Source organism: Dromiciops gliroides, chromosome 2 (assembly GCF_019393635.1).
Source record: "Dromiciops gliroides isolate mDroGli1 chromosome 2, mDroGli1.pri, whole genome shotgun sequence".
Lineage (NCBI taxonomy): Eukaryota > Metazoa > Chordata > Mammalia > Microbiotheria > Microbiotheriidae > Dromiciops > Dromiciops gliroides.
The window spans coordinates 183550317-183569012 of record NC_057862.1 but is presented as its reverse complement, the minus strand read 5'-3'; the positions used below and the strand labels follow the sequence as shown (position 1 = coordinate 183569012).

General features: G+C 39.2%; 1 protein-coding gene across 3 annotated transcripts in view; it reads left to right on the top strand.

Annotated features, from left to right (window-relative positions):
- The window catches only part of LOC122742143 (neuroendocrine protein 7B2), a 77483-nt gene that overhangs the window by 3600 nt on the left and 55187 nt on the right, over positions 1 to 18696 (top strand). For all 3 annotated transcript variants that reach the window (XM_043986186.1, XM_043986185.1, XM_043986184.1), the window contains exon 2: positions 10372 to 10603. In XM_043986186.1, coding sequence (XP_043842121.1) covers positions 10378 to 10603 — 226 coding nt within the window. In that variant the 5' untranslated portion in view covers positions 10372 to 10377. The remainder of the gene's footprint in view (positions 1 to 10371; positions 10604 to 18696) is intronic.

Sequence of the window (18696 nt, the reverse complement as noted above, 5' to 3'; positions counted from 1 at the left end):
ATGTTGAAGCTGCCAGGTCCTGTACAGTCTTGACTGTGGCTCCATGATATTTAAATTTTTTCTTTCTTGCTGTTTGCAGTATTTTCTCCTTCACCTGATAATTCTGGAATTTGGCTACAATGTTCCTTGGAGTTTTCCTTTTGGGGTCTCTTTCAGGAGGATTCTTTCAATGACTATCCCCTGATTCTACACTATCAGGGCAATTCTCCTTGATAATTTCCTGGAATATGGTCTCTAGACTCTTTTTGATCATGGCTTTCAGGTAGTCCAATAATTCTCACATTATCTCTCCTGGATCTATTTTCCAGGTCAGTTGTCTTTCCAATGAGGTATTTCACATTTTCTTCTATTTTTTTCATTCTTTTGATTCTGTTTAACTGATTCATGGTGTCTCATGGAGTCATTGGCTTCCATCTGCTCAATTCTAATTTTTTTTTTAATTTAGTTTTTATTTTAAAATTTTTTCAAACATTTATTATTATTATTATTTCTAGTTACATGTAGAGATAGTTTTCTACATTGTTTTTATAAGATTTCCAGTTTCAAATTTTTCTCCCTCTCTTCCCTCCCTCTCCCCTCCCCAAGAAGAAAGCAATCTGATATAGGCTACATATCACACTAAACATATCTCTGCATTAGCTATGCTGTGAAAGAAGAATCAGAGCAAAAGGGAAAAGCCTTTAAAAAGGAAAACAAAAAAAAAGTAGAAATAGTATGGTTCAATCTGCATCTAGATTCCACAGTTCTTTTTTTTTTTTTTTTTGGTTTTGGATTTGGAGAGGATTTTCTGTCATGAGTCCTTTGGAATTATCTTGGACCACTTTATTGCAGAGAAGAGTCTAGTCTATCACAGTTGATCAACATACAATGTTGTTGATACTGTGTACAATGTTCTCATGGTTCTAATCATCTCACTCAGCATCTGTTCATGTTGAGTCCTTCCAGATTTCTCTGAAATCCACTTGCTCATCATTTCTTCACATTGATTTTTTTTAAAAAAACAAAACTTTGTGTTCTAAATTTTCATCCTACCTCCTCAACTCTCCCTATGGAATCAAGCAATTCAATATAAGTCATACATGTGCAGTTATGCCAAGCATCTTCACATTACTCAAGTTGTGAAAGAAAATAGACAGAATAACTTTAGAAAGAAGAACTAACAAATAAAATTATACTTCAATCTGTATTCAAATACTATCAGTTCTTCCTCTGTTGACAGTTTGCATTTTCCACACATCCTTCTGATATCATCCTGCTCATCATTTCTTTCACAGTTACTATTGCTAACTGTATTACCCTCCATCTTATTGCCTCCTCTTGATATTTACTCCATTTTCTATCTTCTTTCACCCTATCCCTTATCAAAAGTGTTTTGCTTTTTACTGCCCCCTGCCCCAATCTTTCCTCCTTTCCTTCACCTTTCCCCCGCCTTTTTCCCCTTCCCCTTTTCCTCAGGGCAAAATATATTACTATACCTACTTGAGTGTTTTTGTCATTCCCTCTTTGAACCAATTCTGATGAAAGTAAGGCTCACTCACTCCCCCGCTCCTTCCCCATTTTCCCCTCCACTCCATAAATTTTTCTTGTTTCTTTTATGTGAGCTTTTTTACACCCTTTTCCTTTCTTCCAGTGCATTCCTCTTACTCCTTAACTTTATTTTAAAGATGTCATCATGGGCCATCTAGGTGACACAGTTGACAAAGCACGAACCCTAGACCCAGGAGGCCCTGCATCCAAATCTAGCCCCAGACATAAACCACAAAAAATAAGGACAAATGCTTTACAGATATCATCCTGTAAGGGCTAAAATACTAGCTATACTGTCTAAAATATCTAATGAGTGGTTGCCAATAAATTATAAGCTTTAGCAAGAGTTAGACTTTTAAGCATTTATTAAGGAGAATAAGAATTTTGTAAAGAGAGAGAGAAAGGCCTAGATTCCTCTATCTATTAAAGGGAGAGAGCATTCCTAGCTCTGCTCTCTGCCAGAGTCCACAGGAAAGAGAGTGAGTCAGAGCACCAGCCTCTCCCTTCTTCCTCCCACAAGCAAACATCACTTCCTGATGCCAAAGAAAAGACACATGGTCTTGCCCTCAGAGACCTTTACCTCATGGCGGATCTTTTCTACAGTAAGTCTCCAGCAGGTGGTGTCATTCCAATTGTTACAATCCCTTAATATTTAATTCATACCTGTGCCCTCTGTGTATGTATATTCCTTTCAGTTGCCCTAATAATGAGAGAGTTTTTATGATTTGGAAGTATTATCTTCTCAAGAATGTAAACAGTTTAACCTTTTAATGTCCCCTGTGATTTCTTTTTCCTGTTTACCTTTTTATGCTTCTCCAAGGTCTTGTATTTGAAAGTCAAATTTTCTATTCAGTTCAGACCTTTTCATCACAAATGCCTGAAAGTCCGCTTTATCATTGAAGTTCCATTTTTTCCTCTGAAAGATTACACTCAGTTTTGCTGGGTACATGATTTTTGGCTGTAGTCCCAGTTCCTTTGCCTTCAGGACTATCATATTCCATCATCTCCAGTCCTTTAATGTAGAATCTGCTAAATGCTGTGTTATCTGGACTGTGGCTCCACAATATCTGAATTCCTTTTTTCTAGCTGCTTGTAATATTTTTTTCCTTGATCTGGGATCTCTGGAATGTGGCTATAATATTCCTGGAAGTTTTATTCTTTTGATTTCTATTTTACCCTTTGATTCTAGAATATTGGCAATTTTCCCTTACAATTTCTTGGAAGATGATGTCTATGCTCTTATTTTGGTCATAATTTTCAGGTAGGCCAATGATTTTCAAATGATATCTCCTGGATCTATTTTGTAGGTCAGCTGTTTTTCTAAGGGAATATTTCATATTGCCCTCAATTTTTTCATTCAATTGGATTTGCTTTACTGTGTCTTGGTTTCTCATAAAGTCACTCACTAGCTTCCATTTGTTCAATCCTAATTCTTAGGCAATTTTTTTTTTTGAGAGTTTTTCTATCTCTTTTCCCATTTGACTTTTCAATCTGTTGACTTTTCTCATGACTCTCCTTCATCACTCTCATTTCTCTTTCCTTTCTTTCCTCCCTCTCTCTAGATCTTCCTTCTATCTCTCCTATTTTCTCTTCAAAGTCCCTTTTGAGCGTTTCCAAGGCCTGAGACCAATTCATATTTTTCTTGGAAGCTTTGGATGTTGGAGATTTGACTTTGTTGTTATCTTCTGAGGGTGTATTCTGGTCTAACTTTCCCCTAAAGAAGCTGTCTATCATCCACTGTTTTGTTTGCCGACTCATCTCAAGCTGGAAGTAGATGTCTGATTGAAATCTGATTCTTTATGGTCGGAAGCTTGGCATGCCTGTGCCCTTCCTCCACTGAGTTGCCACCACTTCATGTGGCCCATTGGTTCAGAACCAGGGCACTTCATCCCAATTCCAGCAGAGACTACAGCCACTTCACTCTGGCCAACTGCTGAACCCTCTCACTGGTCCATGAGTAGAGCCTCAGAAAAGGCTGTGGGTGCTGAAGACTCAGAGGCATCTCTTCCTGGGTGAGTTTGGGCCAGGCACTGAGCTCTTTCAGTCAGATCAGCAGGTGATCTCAATTGCTGTTTTTGGCTGGAAAATATTCTCATTCTGTTCTTATGTGTTAGGCTGCTTTGGTTTTTTTATGGCATTTTTTTGGAGTGAGTGGATGGGTTTATTGGGAGCCATCTTGGCTTCACCCCCAAATTCTAGTTTTTAAGGCATTGTTCTCTTCAGTAAACTTTTGTACCTCCTTTTCCATTTGATCAGTTGTTTTCCCCATTTAGCCAATTGTATTTTTTAAGGAATTGTTTTCTTCAGTCAATTTTTCTGCTTCCTTTTCCAAGCTGTTGATTCTTTTTTCAAAATTTTCTTGTGTAACTTTCATTTCTCTTGTTTCTTTTCCCATTTTATCTTCTACCTCTCTCATTTGATTTTAAAAATCCTTTTTTATTTGAGGCAATTGGGGTTAAGTGACTTGCCTGGGGTCACACAGCTAGTAAGTGTTAAGTGTCTGAGGCCGGATTTGAACTCAGGTCCTCCTGACTCCAGGGCCGGTGCTCTATCCAGTGTGCCACCTAGCTGCCCCTAAAATCCTTTTTGAGCTCTCCCAAGAAGGCTTTTTGGCCTTGAGACCAATTCATCTTCCACCTTGAGGCTTCACATGTAGGCAAATCTGAATTTGTGTTTTGGTCTTCCCTGTCAACACAGAAGCTCTCAATGGTAAGGGCCATTTTCTGTTTCTTACTCATATTGTGGCTTTTTTTTTTTTTTTAGTTTTCAACATTTGTTTTTATAAGATTTCCAATTTCCAATTTTTCTCTCTCCCTCCCCTCTCCCCCTCCCCTAGACAGCAGGTAATCTAATCTGATATAGGTTTTATATATAACATCAAACATATTTCTGCATTAGTGCCTTTTTTTTTAACTTTTAAAATTGAGGTCTACTCCTAAGGCACAGGGGTCACTGTTGCAAGCTTCTTGTGCTGGGGGATAGGGGCCAGGTCATTGGCTTTCTGCTCTGAGATCTCTGTGGCTTGTGGATTCCTCAAGCCCTAGAACTGCTCCCTGCACTGGGATGGCTTGGCCAAAGTGCTCCTGTCCAGTGGTTGGTTCTCTAGTTGGCAGTTTTCCTTCTCAGATGGTGCTGGCAGGTCTCACAACTGGCCTGCTGTGCCACCAGCCTGCTGAGCCAGTACCAAGGGGCCTCCTGCTGACTTGCCCAGACCCCCTCTGTACTTTGCTGCACTAAGCTGCCCCTCCCCTTTTGCCCAAGTGAGACGGACCTTTCCTGTTGTCTTCTAAATTATCTCAAGTTGGAAGATGGTTGCTCTCTGTCTTTTTGTAGGTTCTGTTGTTTCAGAATCCATTCAGAGGCTTGTTTCATCTATCTATCTATCTATCTATCTATCTATCTATCTATCTATCTATCTATCTATCTATCTATCTATCCATTCATTTATTGAGTTAGTCATTCATTTATTTATTTATTCATTCCTTTATTCATTCATTCATTCATTTTTTTTGAGGGGCAATGAGGGTTAAGTGACTTGCCCAGGGTCACACAACTAGTAAGTATCAAGTAAGTGTCTGAGGCCAGATTTGAACTCAGGTCCTCCTGAATCCAGGGCCTTTATAAAAATTCAAATTCTGTCTCTGATACTACCTTTGTGAATTTAAGAAAATCTCAACTTCTCTGGGTTTGTTTTATCTCACAAAATTAAGAGATTAGACTAGATTGCCTCTAAATCCCTTTGCAGCTCTTAATCTATTGTGATTTTCTATTTCATGCCCTGCTCCATGAAAGGAGCTGAGGTAGATGAAAATACTTTGAAAAGTTAAAAGTATTATGCAATTTGTGAGAGTATGGTATAGTGGACAGAGAGAGCTGCCCTGTGCCAGGGAGGCTTGGCTTCAAATCTAACCTGTGACACAAGGTGGTTGTGTGAGACCCTGGATCAAATTTAATTGGCAGAAGAAATTTTCTCACTAAAAATTATATTCCTAAACACTGAAATCATAGGCTAAGACCAACAATTTCCATTTGTTTCTTTGATATGAGGGATTAGGAATAGGAAAAATGGAGATTAAACAATTTCATCTGTTCACGTCAGCTCTTCCTCAGCTCCTCAAAATCCTGAGAAGTGATGATGTTAGGGATCACTTTTTCTGCTGTCACTTTTTCTTTGTCTCAGTAAAGTAGAAGCTCTGAAGTTTGTGGAGACAAAGGCATCCAAGAAACTGGGTTATTTGTTCTTACAGGGTGGCAGCGATGGTGTAGCAGGATAACTACAATGGGAGGCAGTCACAGGGATGTGCTAGAGCTAGCTAGAATCTGAGAGAGTGAGTTGTTAAATTTTCAATGTAGGCATTTACACTTTGAAAATTAGCTAACATTACAAGTCAGGCCTTCCTTTATTATTTTGTTCATTGTCAAGTCTTAAGAAAGGAATGGAGAAAATCTTAATAATGTGGATTAAAATTAAAAATGTATTGTATGAACATTCCTTCCTCCCCCCGGGGCTCCTATCAGTAATTAAACATTTAGCAGCATACCCTTGGCACAGAAGACCTGAGAGTCCTAGTTTAGCCAGTTAATAGTTGTGTGACCTTTGGCAAGTCACTTAACATCATTTTACCTCAGTTTCTTCAGGAACTAAGTCAAGAAAGATTAAGGGACTTATCCAGGGTCACCCAGTTATTAAGTTTCTGAGTTTTTGAACCCAGTTCTTCCTCCTTTGTAAACTTAAAAACGTTATCTACATTTCAGATATTATTTCTTGCCCTTTCCCCCCATACTATTCTTTCTTGTTGGAATAACAATGCTCCTCTCACCCCCATTCATCTTTGCCTTTTGAAATCATACAGTCCCATCTTTCGACTGGGGCCCATCTTAAATGTCAGCTCTTTCAAAGAGACTCACAGAATCTGGGAGGTAGAAAGTACTTTTCCAAAGTAAAGTAATTTAAGAAGAGCTAAGCCTCTTATTTTATAGGTGAGTTATTTTTCCCAGAGAAGTTGTCACTTGCTAAAGTTCCACAATTAGCTAATGGCAGTGCCAGTATTCAAATTTAGGTTTTCCAGATCAAAGCTTCTTGAACTGTGGGTCTTGACCCCATATGGGTCATGTAACTAACTGAATGTGGAGGTCAAGAAAAATTTGGCAACAGTAAAAGGTTATGTATGCCTATTTTATTATATACCTATATACCTACAGTCACATAAAAATTCTCAGGTAAAAAGGGGGTCATGAGTGGAAAAAGTTTAAGAAGCCCCATCCTAGATCTGTGTTCCTTGTTTGACAACACTACTTCCCTGCCCTGTGATTGTCCTAGCTAGCCTAAAAGATAGCTAAAACACATTTTTAAATGTTTATTGAATTAAATGAACTCTTTCCCGTTTCTGAATTTTCCAAAGGATAATATTTTATACCACTCATATGGCTTTTGTATTTCTTGTACAGTAGTTGTATACTCTTGCATTTGGCCTTACTACATTGTAAGCTACTTCAAAGCAAATAGAATGTGTTGATACCTCCATCCCAGCACTTAGTATAATGATTATACTCTGTAAATCCTCATTTAATATTTGTTGAATGAATAAATGGTGGTTTCAGTAACAATTCATCAACACAACCTACTTCCCATTCTCCGTTCCCATATCTCACTTTTCCCCCAGCCACTCTTCTTTCTTTTACTATTATAATTTGGTTCCTAACAATTTATCCTTGTGAGCCTTTGCTATTTGGGGGGTGGGGAGAGGAGGGTTGGGTAGAAGAGTGTAAATGATACACTCCCATTAGCAAGCAAATATACCACATTTCTCTTTTGATTGGTTATGTAGTGGTGATAATAGGGGTGATGTGTATCCGTGGAAGATTGTTTGAAGGCACTGGGCATGACCAGCCTGGAGAAGATTCAAGTGCTACATGAAGACTGTCTTCAAATATTTGAAGGGATGTCATGTAGAGGAGAGATTACACTTATTCTTTTGCCCCAGAGGGCAGAAATAGGAACATTAGATGGAGGTTTGCAAAGAGACCATTTTAGACTTGATGTTAAGAAAAATTACCTACCTTATCCAGCTCTTTTTACAGATGAGGAAACTGGAGCAAAAAAGGGTTAAATGACTTAGCCAGGGTCACACACCTAGTAAGAGTCTGAGGCTGAATTGGAACTCAGGGAGTTGAGTGTTTCTGACTCTAGGCCCAGCACTCTATCCAGCTGCCCCATACCTAATAATTAGAGCTGTCTAAAAGTGGAATGACTTTAAAAGGTGGTGGCTTCCCCTTCATTGGTGCTTTTCAAACAGATGACCACTTGATCGGTATGTTAAAGTGAATATTCTTTTCATGTATGGGCTGCTGAGGTCCCTCTAACTCTCACATTCTGTGATTCTTGATTCTAGAGGCATTGTGAAACGGGAAAATAGTTTGGGAATACTCCCCTAGCCTCGTCTTATTGATCCTCCTAGGTACATAGCACTGAACAAGGGTAGAGAACCTCCACATGTGCTCTGGGTTTGGTTTTTTATTATGTATAGCACCTAACCTCATGTTATGCTTTGCATACCTACTGAAAGTGATTGACTGGAAGGAGTTAAGATTACAACCCTCTAGTAAGTTTTCAACTCCCTCAATCAAATTCAAATTGTCTGAGGCTGGATTTGAACTCAGGTCCTCTTGAATCCAGTGCTAGTGCTCTATCCACTGCACCACCTAGCTGCCCTCATCCCATTTTTGAATAGGTCTAATTGTTAGCTAGTTTTTCTTTATTTTAAAGTGAAATACGCTTCCTTGTAATTTTCATTCATGGTTCCATGTTCTATTGTCCAGGACAGAGCAGAAGAGGTTCATTCTTCCACATACCAACTCAGTGTAGTAGAAAGAGTACTGGATTGAGAGTCAGAGGACCTGCGTTCAGATTCCCACCTATGATAACATCCTCCAGGGCAAGTAACTTTGCTTCTCTAGGCCTCAGTTCCCTCATCTGTAAAATGATGGTGTTGGCTCCAAATCTCTCATCTTTCAGAATTTTAAGGTAGCCATCCTGTGTCCTCTCAATCTTCTCTTCTTCAGGTTTATCATCCTGATTCCTTTCATCTTTATATGGCATGGTTTCAAGTCTCTTCACTTTCTTGGTCAGCCCCTTCTGTTCTTAGAACTGTTGTCTGGCCCAGCCAGAGTATGCAGGGCCAACTACTACCTCCTTGGTTTTGAATAGTAATAAAGACCAAGATCGCATTTGATTTTTTTTCTTTTCTTTCTTTTTTTTTTTTTTAGTGAGGCAATTGGGGTTAAGTGACTTGCCCAGGGTCACACAGCTAGTAAGTGTCAAGTGTCTAAGGCCAGACTTGAACTCAGGTACTCCTGACTCCAGGGCCGGTGCTCTATCCACTCCGCCACCTAGCTGCCCCGGCATTTGATTTTGATGTCACTGTTGCCACATCACACTTTTGACTTGTATGGAATTTTTGCTCCATCACTTCCACCAGATCTTTTTCATTTTAAATTGCTATATAGCCACATCTCTCCTGCCCTGCAGTTAATGGTTGGTTTTTAAAACCCAAATGAAGGACATTTATCTTTAATTGATTTCACTACATTTACAGTATGTCTTTATTATGCCATGATTATAGTACAGAGAGACACTGTGATAGAAATCAGGCTTTAACACAAGAAAGACCTGAGTTCAAGTCCAGAATCTAGCTGTGTTAATCTGGGAAAGTCAATGTTCCAGGCAACTTTGAAACTATACATTGCAAAGTATTGACTTGCATTGATAGACTGTCCTTATCTAGGAGTTCTCTATACCTATGAAATCAGATCTGGTCCATATCCTTCTCTTTTTTTTCTTTCTGGGGCAATGAGGGTTAAGTGACTTGCCCAGGGTCACACAAGTAGTAAGTGTCAAGTGTCTGAGGCCAGATTTGAACTCAGGTCCTCTTGACTTCTGGGCCAGTGATTGATCCACTGCACCACCTAGCTGCCCCCATATCCTTCTCATTATTATATTTCACCTTGTTAGCTTCAGCCTATCAAAAGAACTTTGGATCACTGTTCTGTCATTCAGTATATTAGCTGCCCCTCCTAGCTTTGTGCCATCTGAAAATGTAAAAGCATGCCACCTGAAAATATAAAAGCACCATCACCTATGTTTTCCTCTAAGTCATTGGAAAAAATGAACAGAATAGGACCAAAGATGGAGGCAAACTTTGTTCCATCAGAGCCCTCCTTCCCCAATCTGACATCAATCGATCCATTCATCACCATACTTTTGGTCCGATTAGTCAGGCAGTTCTGAACTCAGCTAACTATACTGTCATGCAATCCACATTTCTTCATCTTGCCCAAAAGAGTATAATGAAAGTCTCTTAATCAAGATATACTATGTTCTCAACCTTGACAACAAGAAGAAATAAGGTTCATTTGACTTGATTTGTTCTTTAAAATTAAACTTGATAAATACTACTTTGTACCATGAAATGCACTCTGTAGTTTAAGGGTTTTTTTGTTTTTTTTTTGTTTTGGGTTTTTGCAGGGCAATGAGGGTTAAGTGACTTGACCAGGGTCACACAGCTAGTAAGTGTCAAGTGTCTGAGGCTGGATTTGAACTAGGGCCAGTGCTTTATCCACTGCACCACCTAGCTGTCCCCTGACATGATTTTTTCTTAATACACCCACACTGGATCATAGTGATCACCTCTTCCCTTTGTAAATGCTCACCTAGAATTTTACCAGGATTTCCTGTCATGCTCAGTAACCTAAAGTTTTCAATTGTCTACTTTTCCCTTTTTAAAAAACACACAGTCCCCTTTTTCCTTGTGGACAATTGATAGTTGGTGTCTTTTTTTTTTGCAGGTGAGAATGGGCTCCATGATGCTGTCCACTGTCTTATACAACGTGGCATTTTGGCTCTCATTGGGATGGACTCTGTCATCTGCTCATAGCCCTCGGACTACAGACCGAGTCTCAGAAGCAGATATTCAGAGGTTGCTCCATGGGGTCATGGAACAGCTGGGCATTGCCAGGCCCCGTGTAGAATATCCGGCTCATCAGGCTATGAATCTCGTGGGTCCACAGAGCATTGAAGGTACTTAGTATGTTTTACCTATTCTTCAGTTTGCTTTGGCTTTCATTGATTGATTTAAAAACCTATCCCATCCCTTTTGCTCCCTCTCTTTACCCACCATTTCCCTTTGCACACCCACATATTTACATAGTGCTATATCAAGGATGGATTTGCTCTCTATCACATTGTCTCAATTGTATAATGAGGATAATAATGGCACCTGCTGCACAGGGTTGTGTAGATCAAATGAGATAATATTTGTAAAGTGCTTAGCACAGTGCCCGCAACCAAGTTGATGCTTAATAAATGCTTCTTCCCTTTAAGGTCATCCCATCCAGTAAATCCAGAAGGTTATGTTTGGTCCTGCCTCAGCACATGCACTTATATCAGTAATTTGATACTGCTTGTTCAGTTAGACAAACTTAACCATTTCCATTAGGCTCCTCTGACTGCATTATAGTGCAGTAAATATATGTATCTTTGCAAAAGCAGGAAATGCCTGATTAGTCACCCAGCTGTTGTCATGGAGAAAAGGTTCATGTGACTTTGAGAGTTTCCATTAATATCTTGGATGCTGATTGTATGTGCATTGATGGTGAGTTAGTAGAGAGTTTATTCAAAGTTTTCTTTTAACCACACTTGCTAAAAAGGAAAAACAACAACAACAAGAAAGATGATTTGATATTTTTCACTGGGTTCACTCTTCTCCTATGGAGTAGCACATTGCCTTGTAAATAGTTGGTTTTTTGTCCTTCATTTTCAAAGAGGATCAATGACATCACAAAGCAATGTCTTGACTTATGGGCATAGTGAATAGAGTACTGGGCCTGGAATCAGGAAAACCTGAGTTGAAATGAAGCCTCAGACTGTGGGGATCAATTTTTAATTGGGGAGTGCTAGCTAAGCGGCTTGCCACAATATTGGGGCAAGGAAGGAGACCGGTAGCCTCCCTCAAAACAGAACAAGATTTATTTTAACAAGAACGAACTTAAAAAAACAAACCACAAACAGGATCAGTAGGATCAAGGGAAAGGAGATAAAATGGGGAAAGGGAAATTATAATACCTGAAAAAATACCACCGCCCAGGAATCAGCTGAAAATACACAGCAGAATGCCTATCGCTTTCCAGCTTCCAACTGGAATGCCCAATTCTCCTCCCCCAAACCTAGAAAACACCCCACACAGCCCCAGCCAATGGGATGGCTGCTCTGACAGTCACATGACTGCTCTCACTAGGCTTCCAATCATTATAATTTTGCCAGACCTATGTAGTGGTGATGATGTGAGGTGCCAGAGCCCTGGTACCTACAACTAGTGGGTGGAGCACCATGCTGTTTGCGCAGCCCAGACCAGTGCATGCGGAGGCATAAAAACCTCAAATAACGATTAATTCTTTACAAGACACTCACTGTCTGTATGACCTGGGCAAGTCACTTAATCTCTGTTTGCCTTAATGCACTAGAGAATGAAATGGTAAACCACTCCAGTATCTTTGTTAAGAAAATCCCAGATGGGATCATGAAGAGTCAGACATGACTGAAAAATGACAATACTTATAAATAGTACATCTTGGCTTTATGACCCTTGGTAAATCACTTAAACCCTCAGTGTTCTAGGCCAGTGGTCAAACTTGAATAGAAGTGGAGACCACTAAATCATCCATGATGATCTCAGCAGCCTGCATATTGACTTAAATTATTATTAATATAATTTTAAATCAATAATAACATAATATAATAAATAACAATATTATATATCTTATTATATTTCTATGAATTTTGTTAAATTTCCCAATTAAATTTTAATCTGGTTCTGGCTACCCTTGTGAGTGTTGTGGGCCATTTGTTTGACATCTCTGCACTAGGCAACTCTGTTAAGACTATATGTTTAAAAAAAAAAGACTATATGTTACATGGGGGCAGCTAGGTGGCTCAGTGGATAAAGCACCAGCCCTGAAGTCAGGAGGACCTGAATTCAAATCCAGCCTCAGACACTTGACATTATCTGTGTGACCCTGGGCAAGTCACTTAACCCTCATTGCCCTGCCAAGAAAAAAAAAAGACTATATGTTACAGAGAAAGTGCCAGCCTGCATAAGTAGAGGGAGCTTCTTCACTTGGGAACTCTATATACCAGAGGACAGCAAACTATAACCTTGGGTCAAATTCTGTTGCTACCCATTTTGAGTTAAGAAGGGTGTTTACATTTTTAAATAAAGTTTCTTTTTAAAAAAATAAAACAATTCTTTGCTCATGGAATTTGGCCTGTGGGCTGTACTTTGCCCACCTGGCCCCTGGTGTTTACATTTTTAAATGAAGTTTTATTGTTTTTTAAAATATAAAACAATTCTTAGCTCATGGGATTTGGCCCATTACATTTCACCAATCTGGCCTCTCCTCTATACCAATGAGATCACAGGTCTTGTCCCTAACTCTGTCCTTATTCTATCAATCAATATTGTACTGATTTTGGTGTCAGAAATGCTGAGTTTGAATCGTGATTCTTCCAGTTGCTATGTCACATAAGTTCTCTGAGTCTCAGTTTCTTGATTTGTAAAATGAGGTTGGACATATTTGTACAAGTTACCTGACAAGATTATTGTTAAAGTCCCATGAGTTAGTCTTGTTAAAAGTGGTGTTTTTTGTCCTTCATTCTCAAAGAGGACCAGTGACATCACAAGTGAGATACCTTGATTTGCGTGTGAATTGGATTTAAGTGAGGTAGAACTTCCCAAAGTCCTCAGCCTTACTCTTTCCTCCAGAGTCATGGGAGTCTGGTGGCAAGACAGAAGTCAAGAATACTGTTTATACTGTTTCCAGTATAAACTTTGCCTTCAAGGGGTTTACAGTCTGGCCAATAAAAACCCCCAGCCAAAGCCTCAGTTACTTTGTTTTTGTTTTTTTTTTGTTGTTGTTTGTTTGTTTGTTTAGTGAGGCAACTGGGGTTAAGTGACTTGCCCAGGGTCACACAGCTAGTAAGTGTTAAGTGTCTGAGGCTGGATTTGAACTCAGGTACTCCTGACTCCAGGGCCGGTGCTTTATCCACTACACCACCTAGCTGCTCCCTCAGTTACTTTGTAAAGCAAGTTGTAATTAGTAATGCACTATATAAATATGAACCCATTTTGATCATAATTGAAGACCAAGAATCTCATGATTATGTCCCCACCAAATAGCTATAAAGGGAATTTCTTTAGAAGTGAACCTTCCTTTATCATGGGCTACCCTTTTCTTCTGTTGGTATTGACTTATGACTTCACAGGTGTTGGCAGCCCCCTGAGACTCTGGCTACCAGTGCAGATTGGCATCTGTTTCACAACTTATAGTCTTAGAAAGCTGTCTGAGAAGTTAGTGACTTTACCCAGAGTCACACAATTGTCATGTATCAGAGGCAAGACTTAAATCCAGGTTGTTTATTTGTTTTGTTTGGTTTTGTTTTCACTTCTTTTTTTTTTTTACATTGACTCTTAACACAGTGCCTGTCACATATCAGGCACATAATAAATGCTTGTTTACTTCCTGACTCCAAATTCAACTCTCAATACACTTTGTCATGCTGCTTGCTAGTATTTTAAAATGAAAAATATGCTCCCATCGAAAAATATTCCATTCCGAATGGAGCTGAAAACTTTTGGTTAGGTAAAGATGGTTTCCACTTCTTTGGTATGCTAGGTATTATTACATACATGTTGAATTATGCTCTCAGAAATGCTTTGAAACATTTTTAGGACTTTTTTTTATTACCTCTGTGGTCTTTTTTTCCCTGACATTGTCCCAATTTCTGCAGTTTGTCTGTAGTCACGTCCAACTTTTCATGACCTTATTTGGGGTTTTCTTGACAAAGATACCAGAGTGGTTTGCCATTTCCAGATCATTTTATAAATGAGGAAAATGAGGTAGAGTTAAGTGACTTGCCTAGGCTCACAAAGCCAATAAGTGTCTGAGGCCAGATTTGAACTCAGAAGATGAGTCTTCCTGACTATAGGCCCAAAGTTCTTTGAGGAGAGAATCTTTTTGTCCTTCTTTGTATTATCAGCTTTAACACGGTGTCTTGTAAGCACTTGATAAATGTTTGTTGATTGATTGATTCTTCCTTTAGTGGAAGATAATATTTACTTCAAAAGGCTCATGATTTCTTTATTGTGGATAGTCTCTCCATTAATGCAAATTGCAATGATTTTCAGTGGAACCCCATGAAGGATATATGCTGCATGAAAAGGTATGTATAGGTTGTATCATGGTGGGGAGTACCCACATGAGTGAAATCATGCTTTTCTTCCAGGTGAATGTCAGAATCATAGAATGTCAGAGTTGGGAGAGACCTTAAAAATCTGATAGTCTATGAAACTTGGAACATACTTAGAAATGCAAGGATCTGATGAATATTATACAGTCCTGTGCCTTAAAAAATTCAACTCCAAGAAGTTTTTTGAGGAGAGAAACAAGGATTTAGATAGTACTAGTACAAAAAGATGAGTGCTTGTAAACTTAAAACAAACCTGCAATTTAAGTTTGAGGCCAGTGATCTCATACCCTTATTGTACAATTAAGAAAACTGAGGCCCAGGGGCGGCTAGATGGTGCAGTGGATAGAGCACCGGCCCTGGAGTCAGGAGTACCTGAGTTCAAATCCAGCCTCAGACACTTAACACTTACTAGCTGTGTGACCCTGGGCAAGTCACTTAACCCAATTGCCTCACTAAAAAAAAAAAAAAACAACTAAAAAATAAAAAAGAAAAGAAAACTGAGGCCCAGGGACTTGTTTAAGAAAGAAGGGAAAGGGGGAGGAAAGGAAGGAAACAACTTTTTATTAAATGACTGCTATGTGTCAGGAACTGTGTGCTTTGCAAATGTTGTTTCATTTGATCTTCACAACAATTCTGGCTAATAGGTTCTATTATTATCCCCATTTTATGATTGAGCAAACTGAGGCAGACAGAGGTTAAGTAATTTGCCTAGCTAGTAACACAGCTAATAAGTGTCTGAGGTTAGATCTGAACTCAGGTCTTCCTGACTCTAGTCCCAGTGCTTTACCACCATATCATGCCTAGATGCCGCATCATTTCAATTCCTGTTACTATAATGGTCTCCTAACTGGTTTTCCTGTCTCTAGTCTTTCCCCCCTGCTTCTCCTTTCTCCCTACCCCCAATCCATCTTACTTACTGTTGCCAGATTAATCCTTCAAAACACTTTGAATCAAGTTAGTACTCACAGAATTGGTGGCAGGATCAAATGAAATAATATACTCAAAGCATTTGTAACCACCAAGCCCTATATAAATGTAAGGGATTATTATAATGTTAGGATTATCAACAACCTACAGTGTACCATATCCAGGCTGAATTTTTCTGCCAAGTTTTCTAAACTCTCCTAGGATCACAGCCCTTCCCTACCTCTCATACTACAGCAATGCCACCTTGTTACATCACGGCCAGTCCATTTTTCATACTGTGGTGATTAAAAATTTATGGGGTACTCTATTTATGTCCCAAGTGTTAGAGAACTTAGCTTGGATTTCTGATATACTGCTACTTAGAAATTATAGGCTAAAGCACCAGTTTTGGGCATTAAGCATTTATTAAAGCATATTAAATATTAAAGATAGAGCTCATGGCTCAGAAAGTTAAGAAGGCCTATCTAGGATAGAGGAGAGAGAGAAAATAATTTGCGTCCTGCCTCCTTGAGCATTCAAAGCCAAGAGCAAGAGAGTGGGTGTGTGGCTGCTCCTTCTGTGTCCCAGGGCCAAGAGAGCAGTTCGATATTTTAAGCTCGCTGAGTTCAGGAGGAGAGGTGGCCCTTAGACAGTGCTTAAAGCTAATGGGCTAGCATCATTCAAATCCATTGGTTTACTGGACTTGAGGGTAGTCTGGTGCTGTCTGTGCTGATGTCAGAGTATGGAGGACAGACCCTCTGAGGGGAAAAGCTTTCAGGTAGGTGTGTGTTTTTTGTTTGTTTGTTTTTTCGGGGCTATGGGGAGGTTAAGTGACTTGCCCAGGGTCACACAGCCAGTAAGTGTCAAGTGTCTGAGGCTGGATTTGAACTCAGGTCCTCCTGACTCCAGGGCTGGTACTCTATCCACTGTGCCACATAGTTGCCCCAACAGTATGTTTTTAAGATAATAAAGAAAAAGAAATGCAAAATATCAGCATATCATCAATGCATTGAAAACATCTGAAAACATGTGCAATGTGTAACATGTTTGTGCCCCTGTGGCCAACATCGAAAGGCATTTCTACTACACTAAGGGGGTAGGACTAGATAACTTCTTAAGTTCCTTCTAGGTCCAGATCTATGATCCCATGAATCTCTCCAAACTTCTGGCCCTGGTCCTCAAATGACAGGTATATATTCATAACTGGAGTTGTATTTACCCCTTTCCAGCTGCAAGGAAGCTCAGGAGCCATCAATTCCAAACTTTTCATTTTACAGTTCTAGGTAGGTTAAGTGATTTGTCCCAAATCCCACATAAGTGGGAGAGCCAGGACTTTTGCTCTTTTCATTATCCCTCCCCGGAACTTGTACTCCTGTGATACAATTTTCAAGAAGCAAAGGTCTACTCCACACCAGAATGAAACATCCAAGGGCCTTAGGGGTGGTTATTACATTAACTCCTAAAATATAAATTGAGAAATGAAGTTTGCACTTGGTCTCTCAACTTTTGATTTTAAATGATCAAAAACTTCAATATGACAAGAATGAGGTTAAAACGTCACTCTCCAATTTCCATGTGAAACACAAGTTTGCTTTATGTTAGGTAAACCTTTGGTAGAAAACACTGTACTAGGACCTGTTGCCAACAGTTACTCAATCATCAATCATTTTGTGGTGATTAAAAAGGTTTGAGAGACATTGTTCTGGGTAATTTAACCATTTTATATAAGGCCAGCATGTTTATTAATAAAAGGATGGTCATTTGACCATCTTTCTTAGACCAAAGACAATCATGGTGGCAGGATGCCCTTTTGAAAAAGGAATGGCAATCAACTCTGATTGGTTAACAAATAAATATTACAATTAGGTGCTGAGAGTGACATCCTTAGACAGAGAGACTTATCTACACAATGATTACCTGTGTGGAGTCTGTGTAGGGCTAGAATCTGAAAAGACCACATAAAAGGTAATGCTTTGGCAATGTCTTGAAGGAAGAGAGGAATTGTGTGATGTGGAGATAAGTAGGTATTGCATTCCAGGCATGGGGGATAACCAATGCAAATGCATGGGAACAACAGATGGAGTAACATTGTGAAGAATAAAGGAGCTAGTGTGGCCTCAATTTTCTGGGTAAAATAAGCAAGGTCTTCACCTGAGAGAGAGCAAGGGAGGGTAGAAAAAAAGGTTTGGAATAGCTTCTCTGCACAGGGAGTTGGGGACTCAGGGAGGAATTAAATCACAACAATAGCCAGAATTTAAATAGCACTTAAAGGTTTACAAAGCGCTGTAAATATTTCATTAATTTTATCCTCACAAAAACCCTGGAAGTCAAGTGATATTATTATTTCCATTTTACAAATGACAAAACAGAGGTAGATGGAAAGTGACTTATCTAGGATTCCTGAGCTAGTGAATGTTACAGGCTGGTTCTGAATTCAAGTCTTTTTGACTACAGGTCTAGCACTCTTGGGGCAGCCATGTGTTTCACTAGATAGAGCACCAGACCTGGCAAATCTGACCTTAGACACCCACTAGCTATGTGACTCTGGGCAAGTCATTTAACCCTGTTTGCCTCAGTTTTCTCTGCAAAATAAGCTGGAGAAGAAAATGGCAAACCACTCCAGTATCTTTGCCAACATAATCCCAAATGAGGTAATGAAGAGTCAGACATGACTGAAAAATGACTTAACAACAATAAAACCAACACTCTTCTAATCTGATTACCTCATAATAATAAGTAGTGTCATAATGCTTCATGGTTTACAAAACACTTTACGTAAATTTATTCATTTGATTCTCAGACTATCTGGCACTCTATCCACTGTGCCACTTAGCTGTGCTGGTGCAGTAATATTACACATCATTCATATACCATGATTTGTTCAGTAGATAGGTTCTGTGAATTAGATGCTATTGTTATCCCAATTTTAAAGATGAAGAAACTGAGGTACAGCTAAGTGTCTA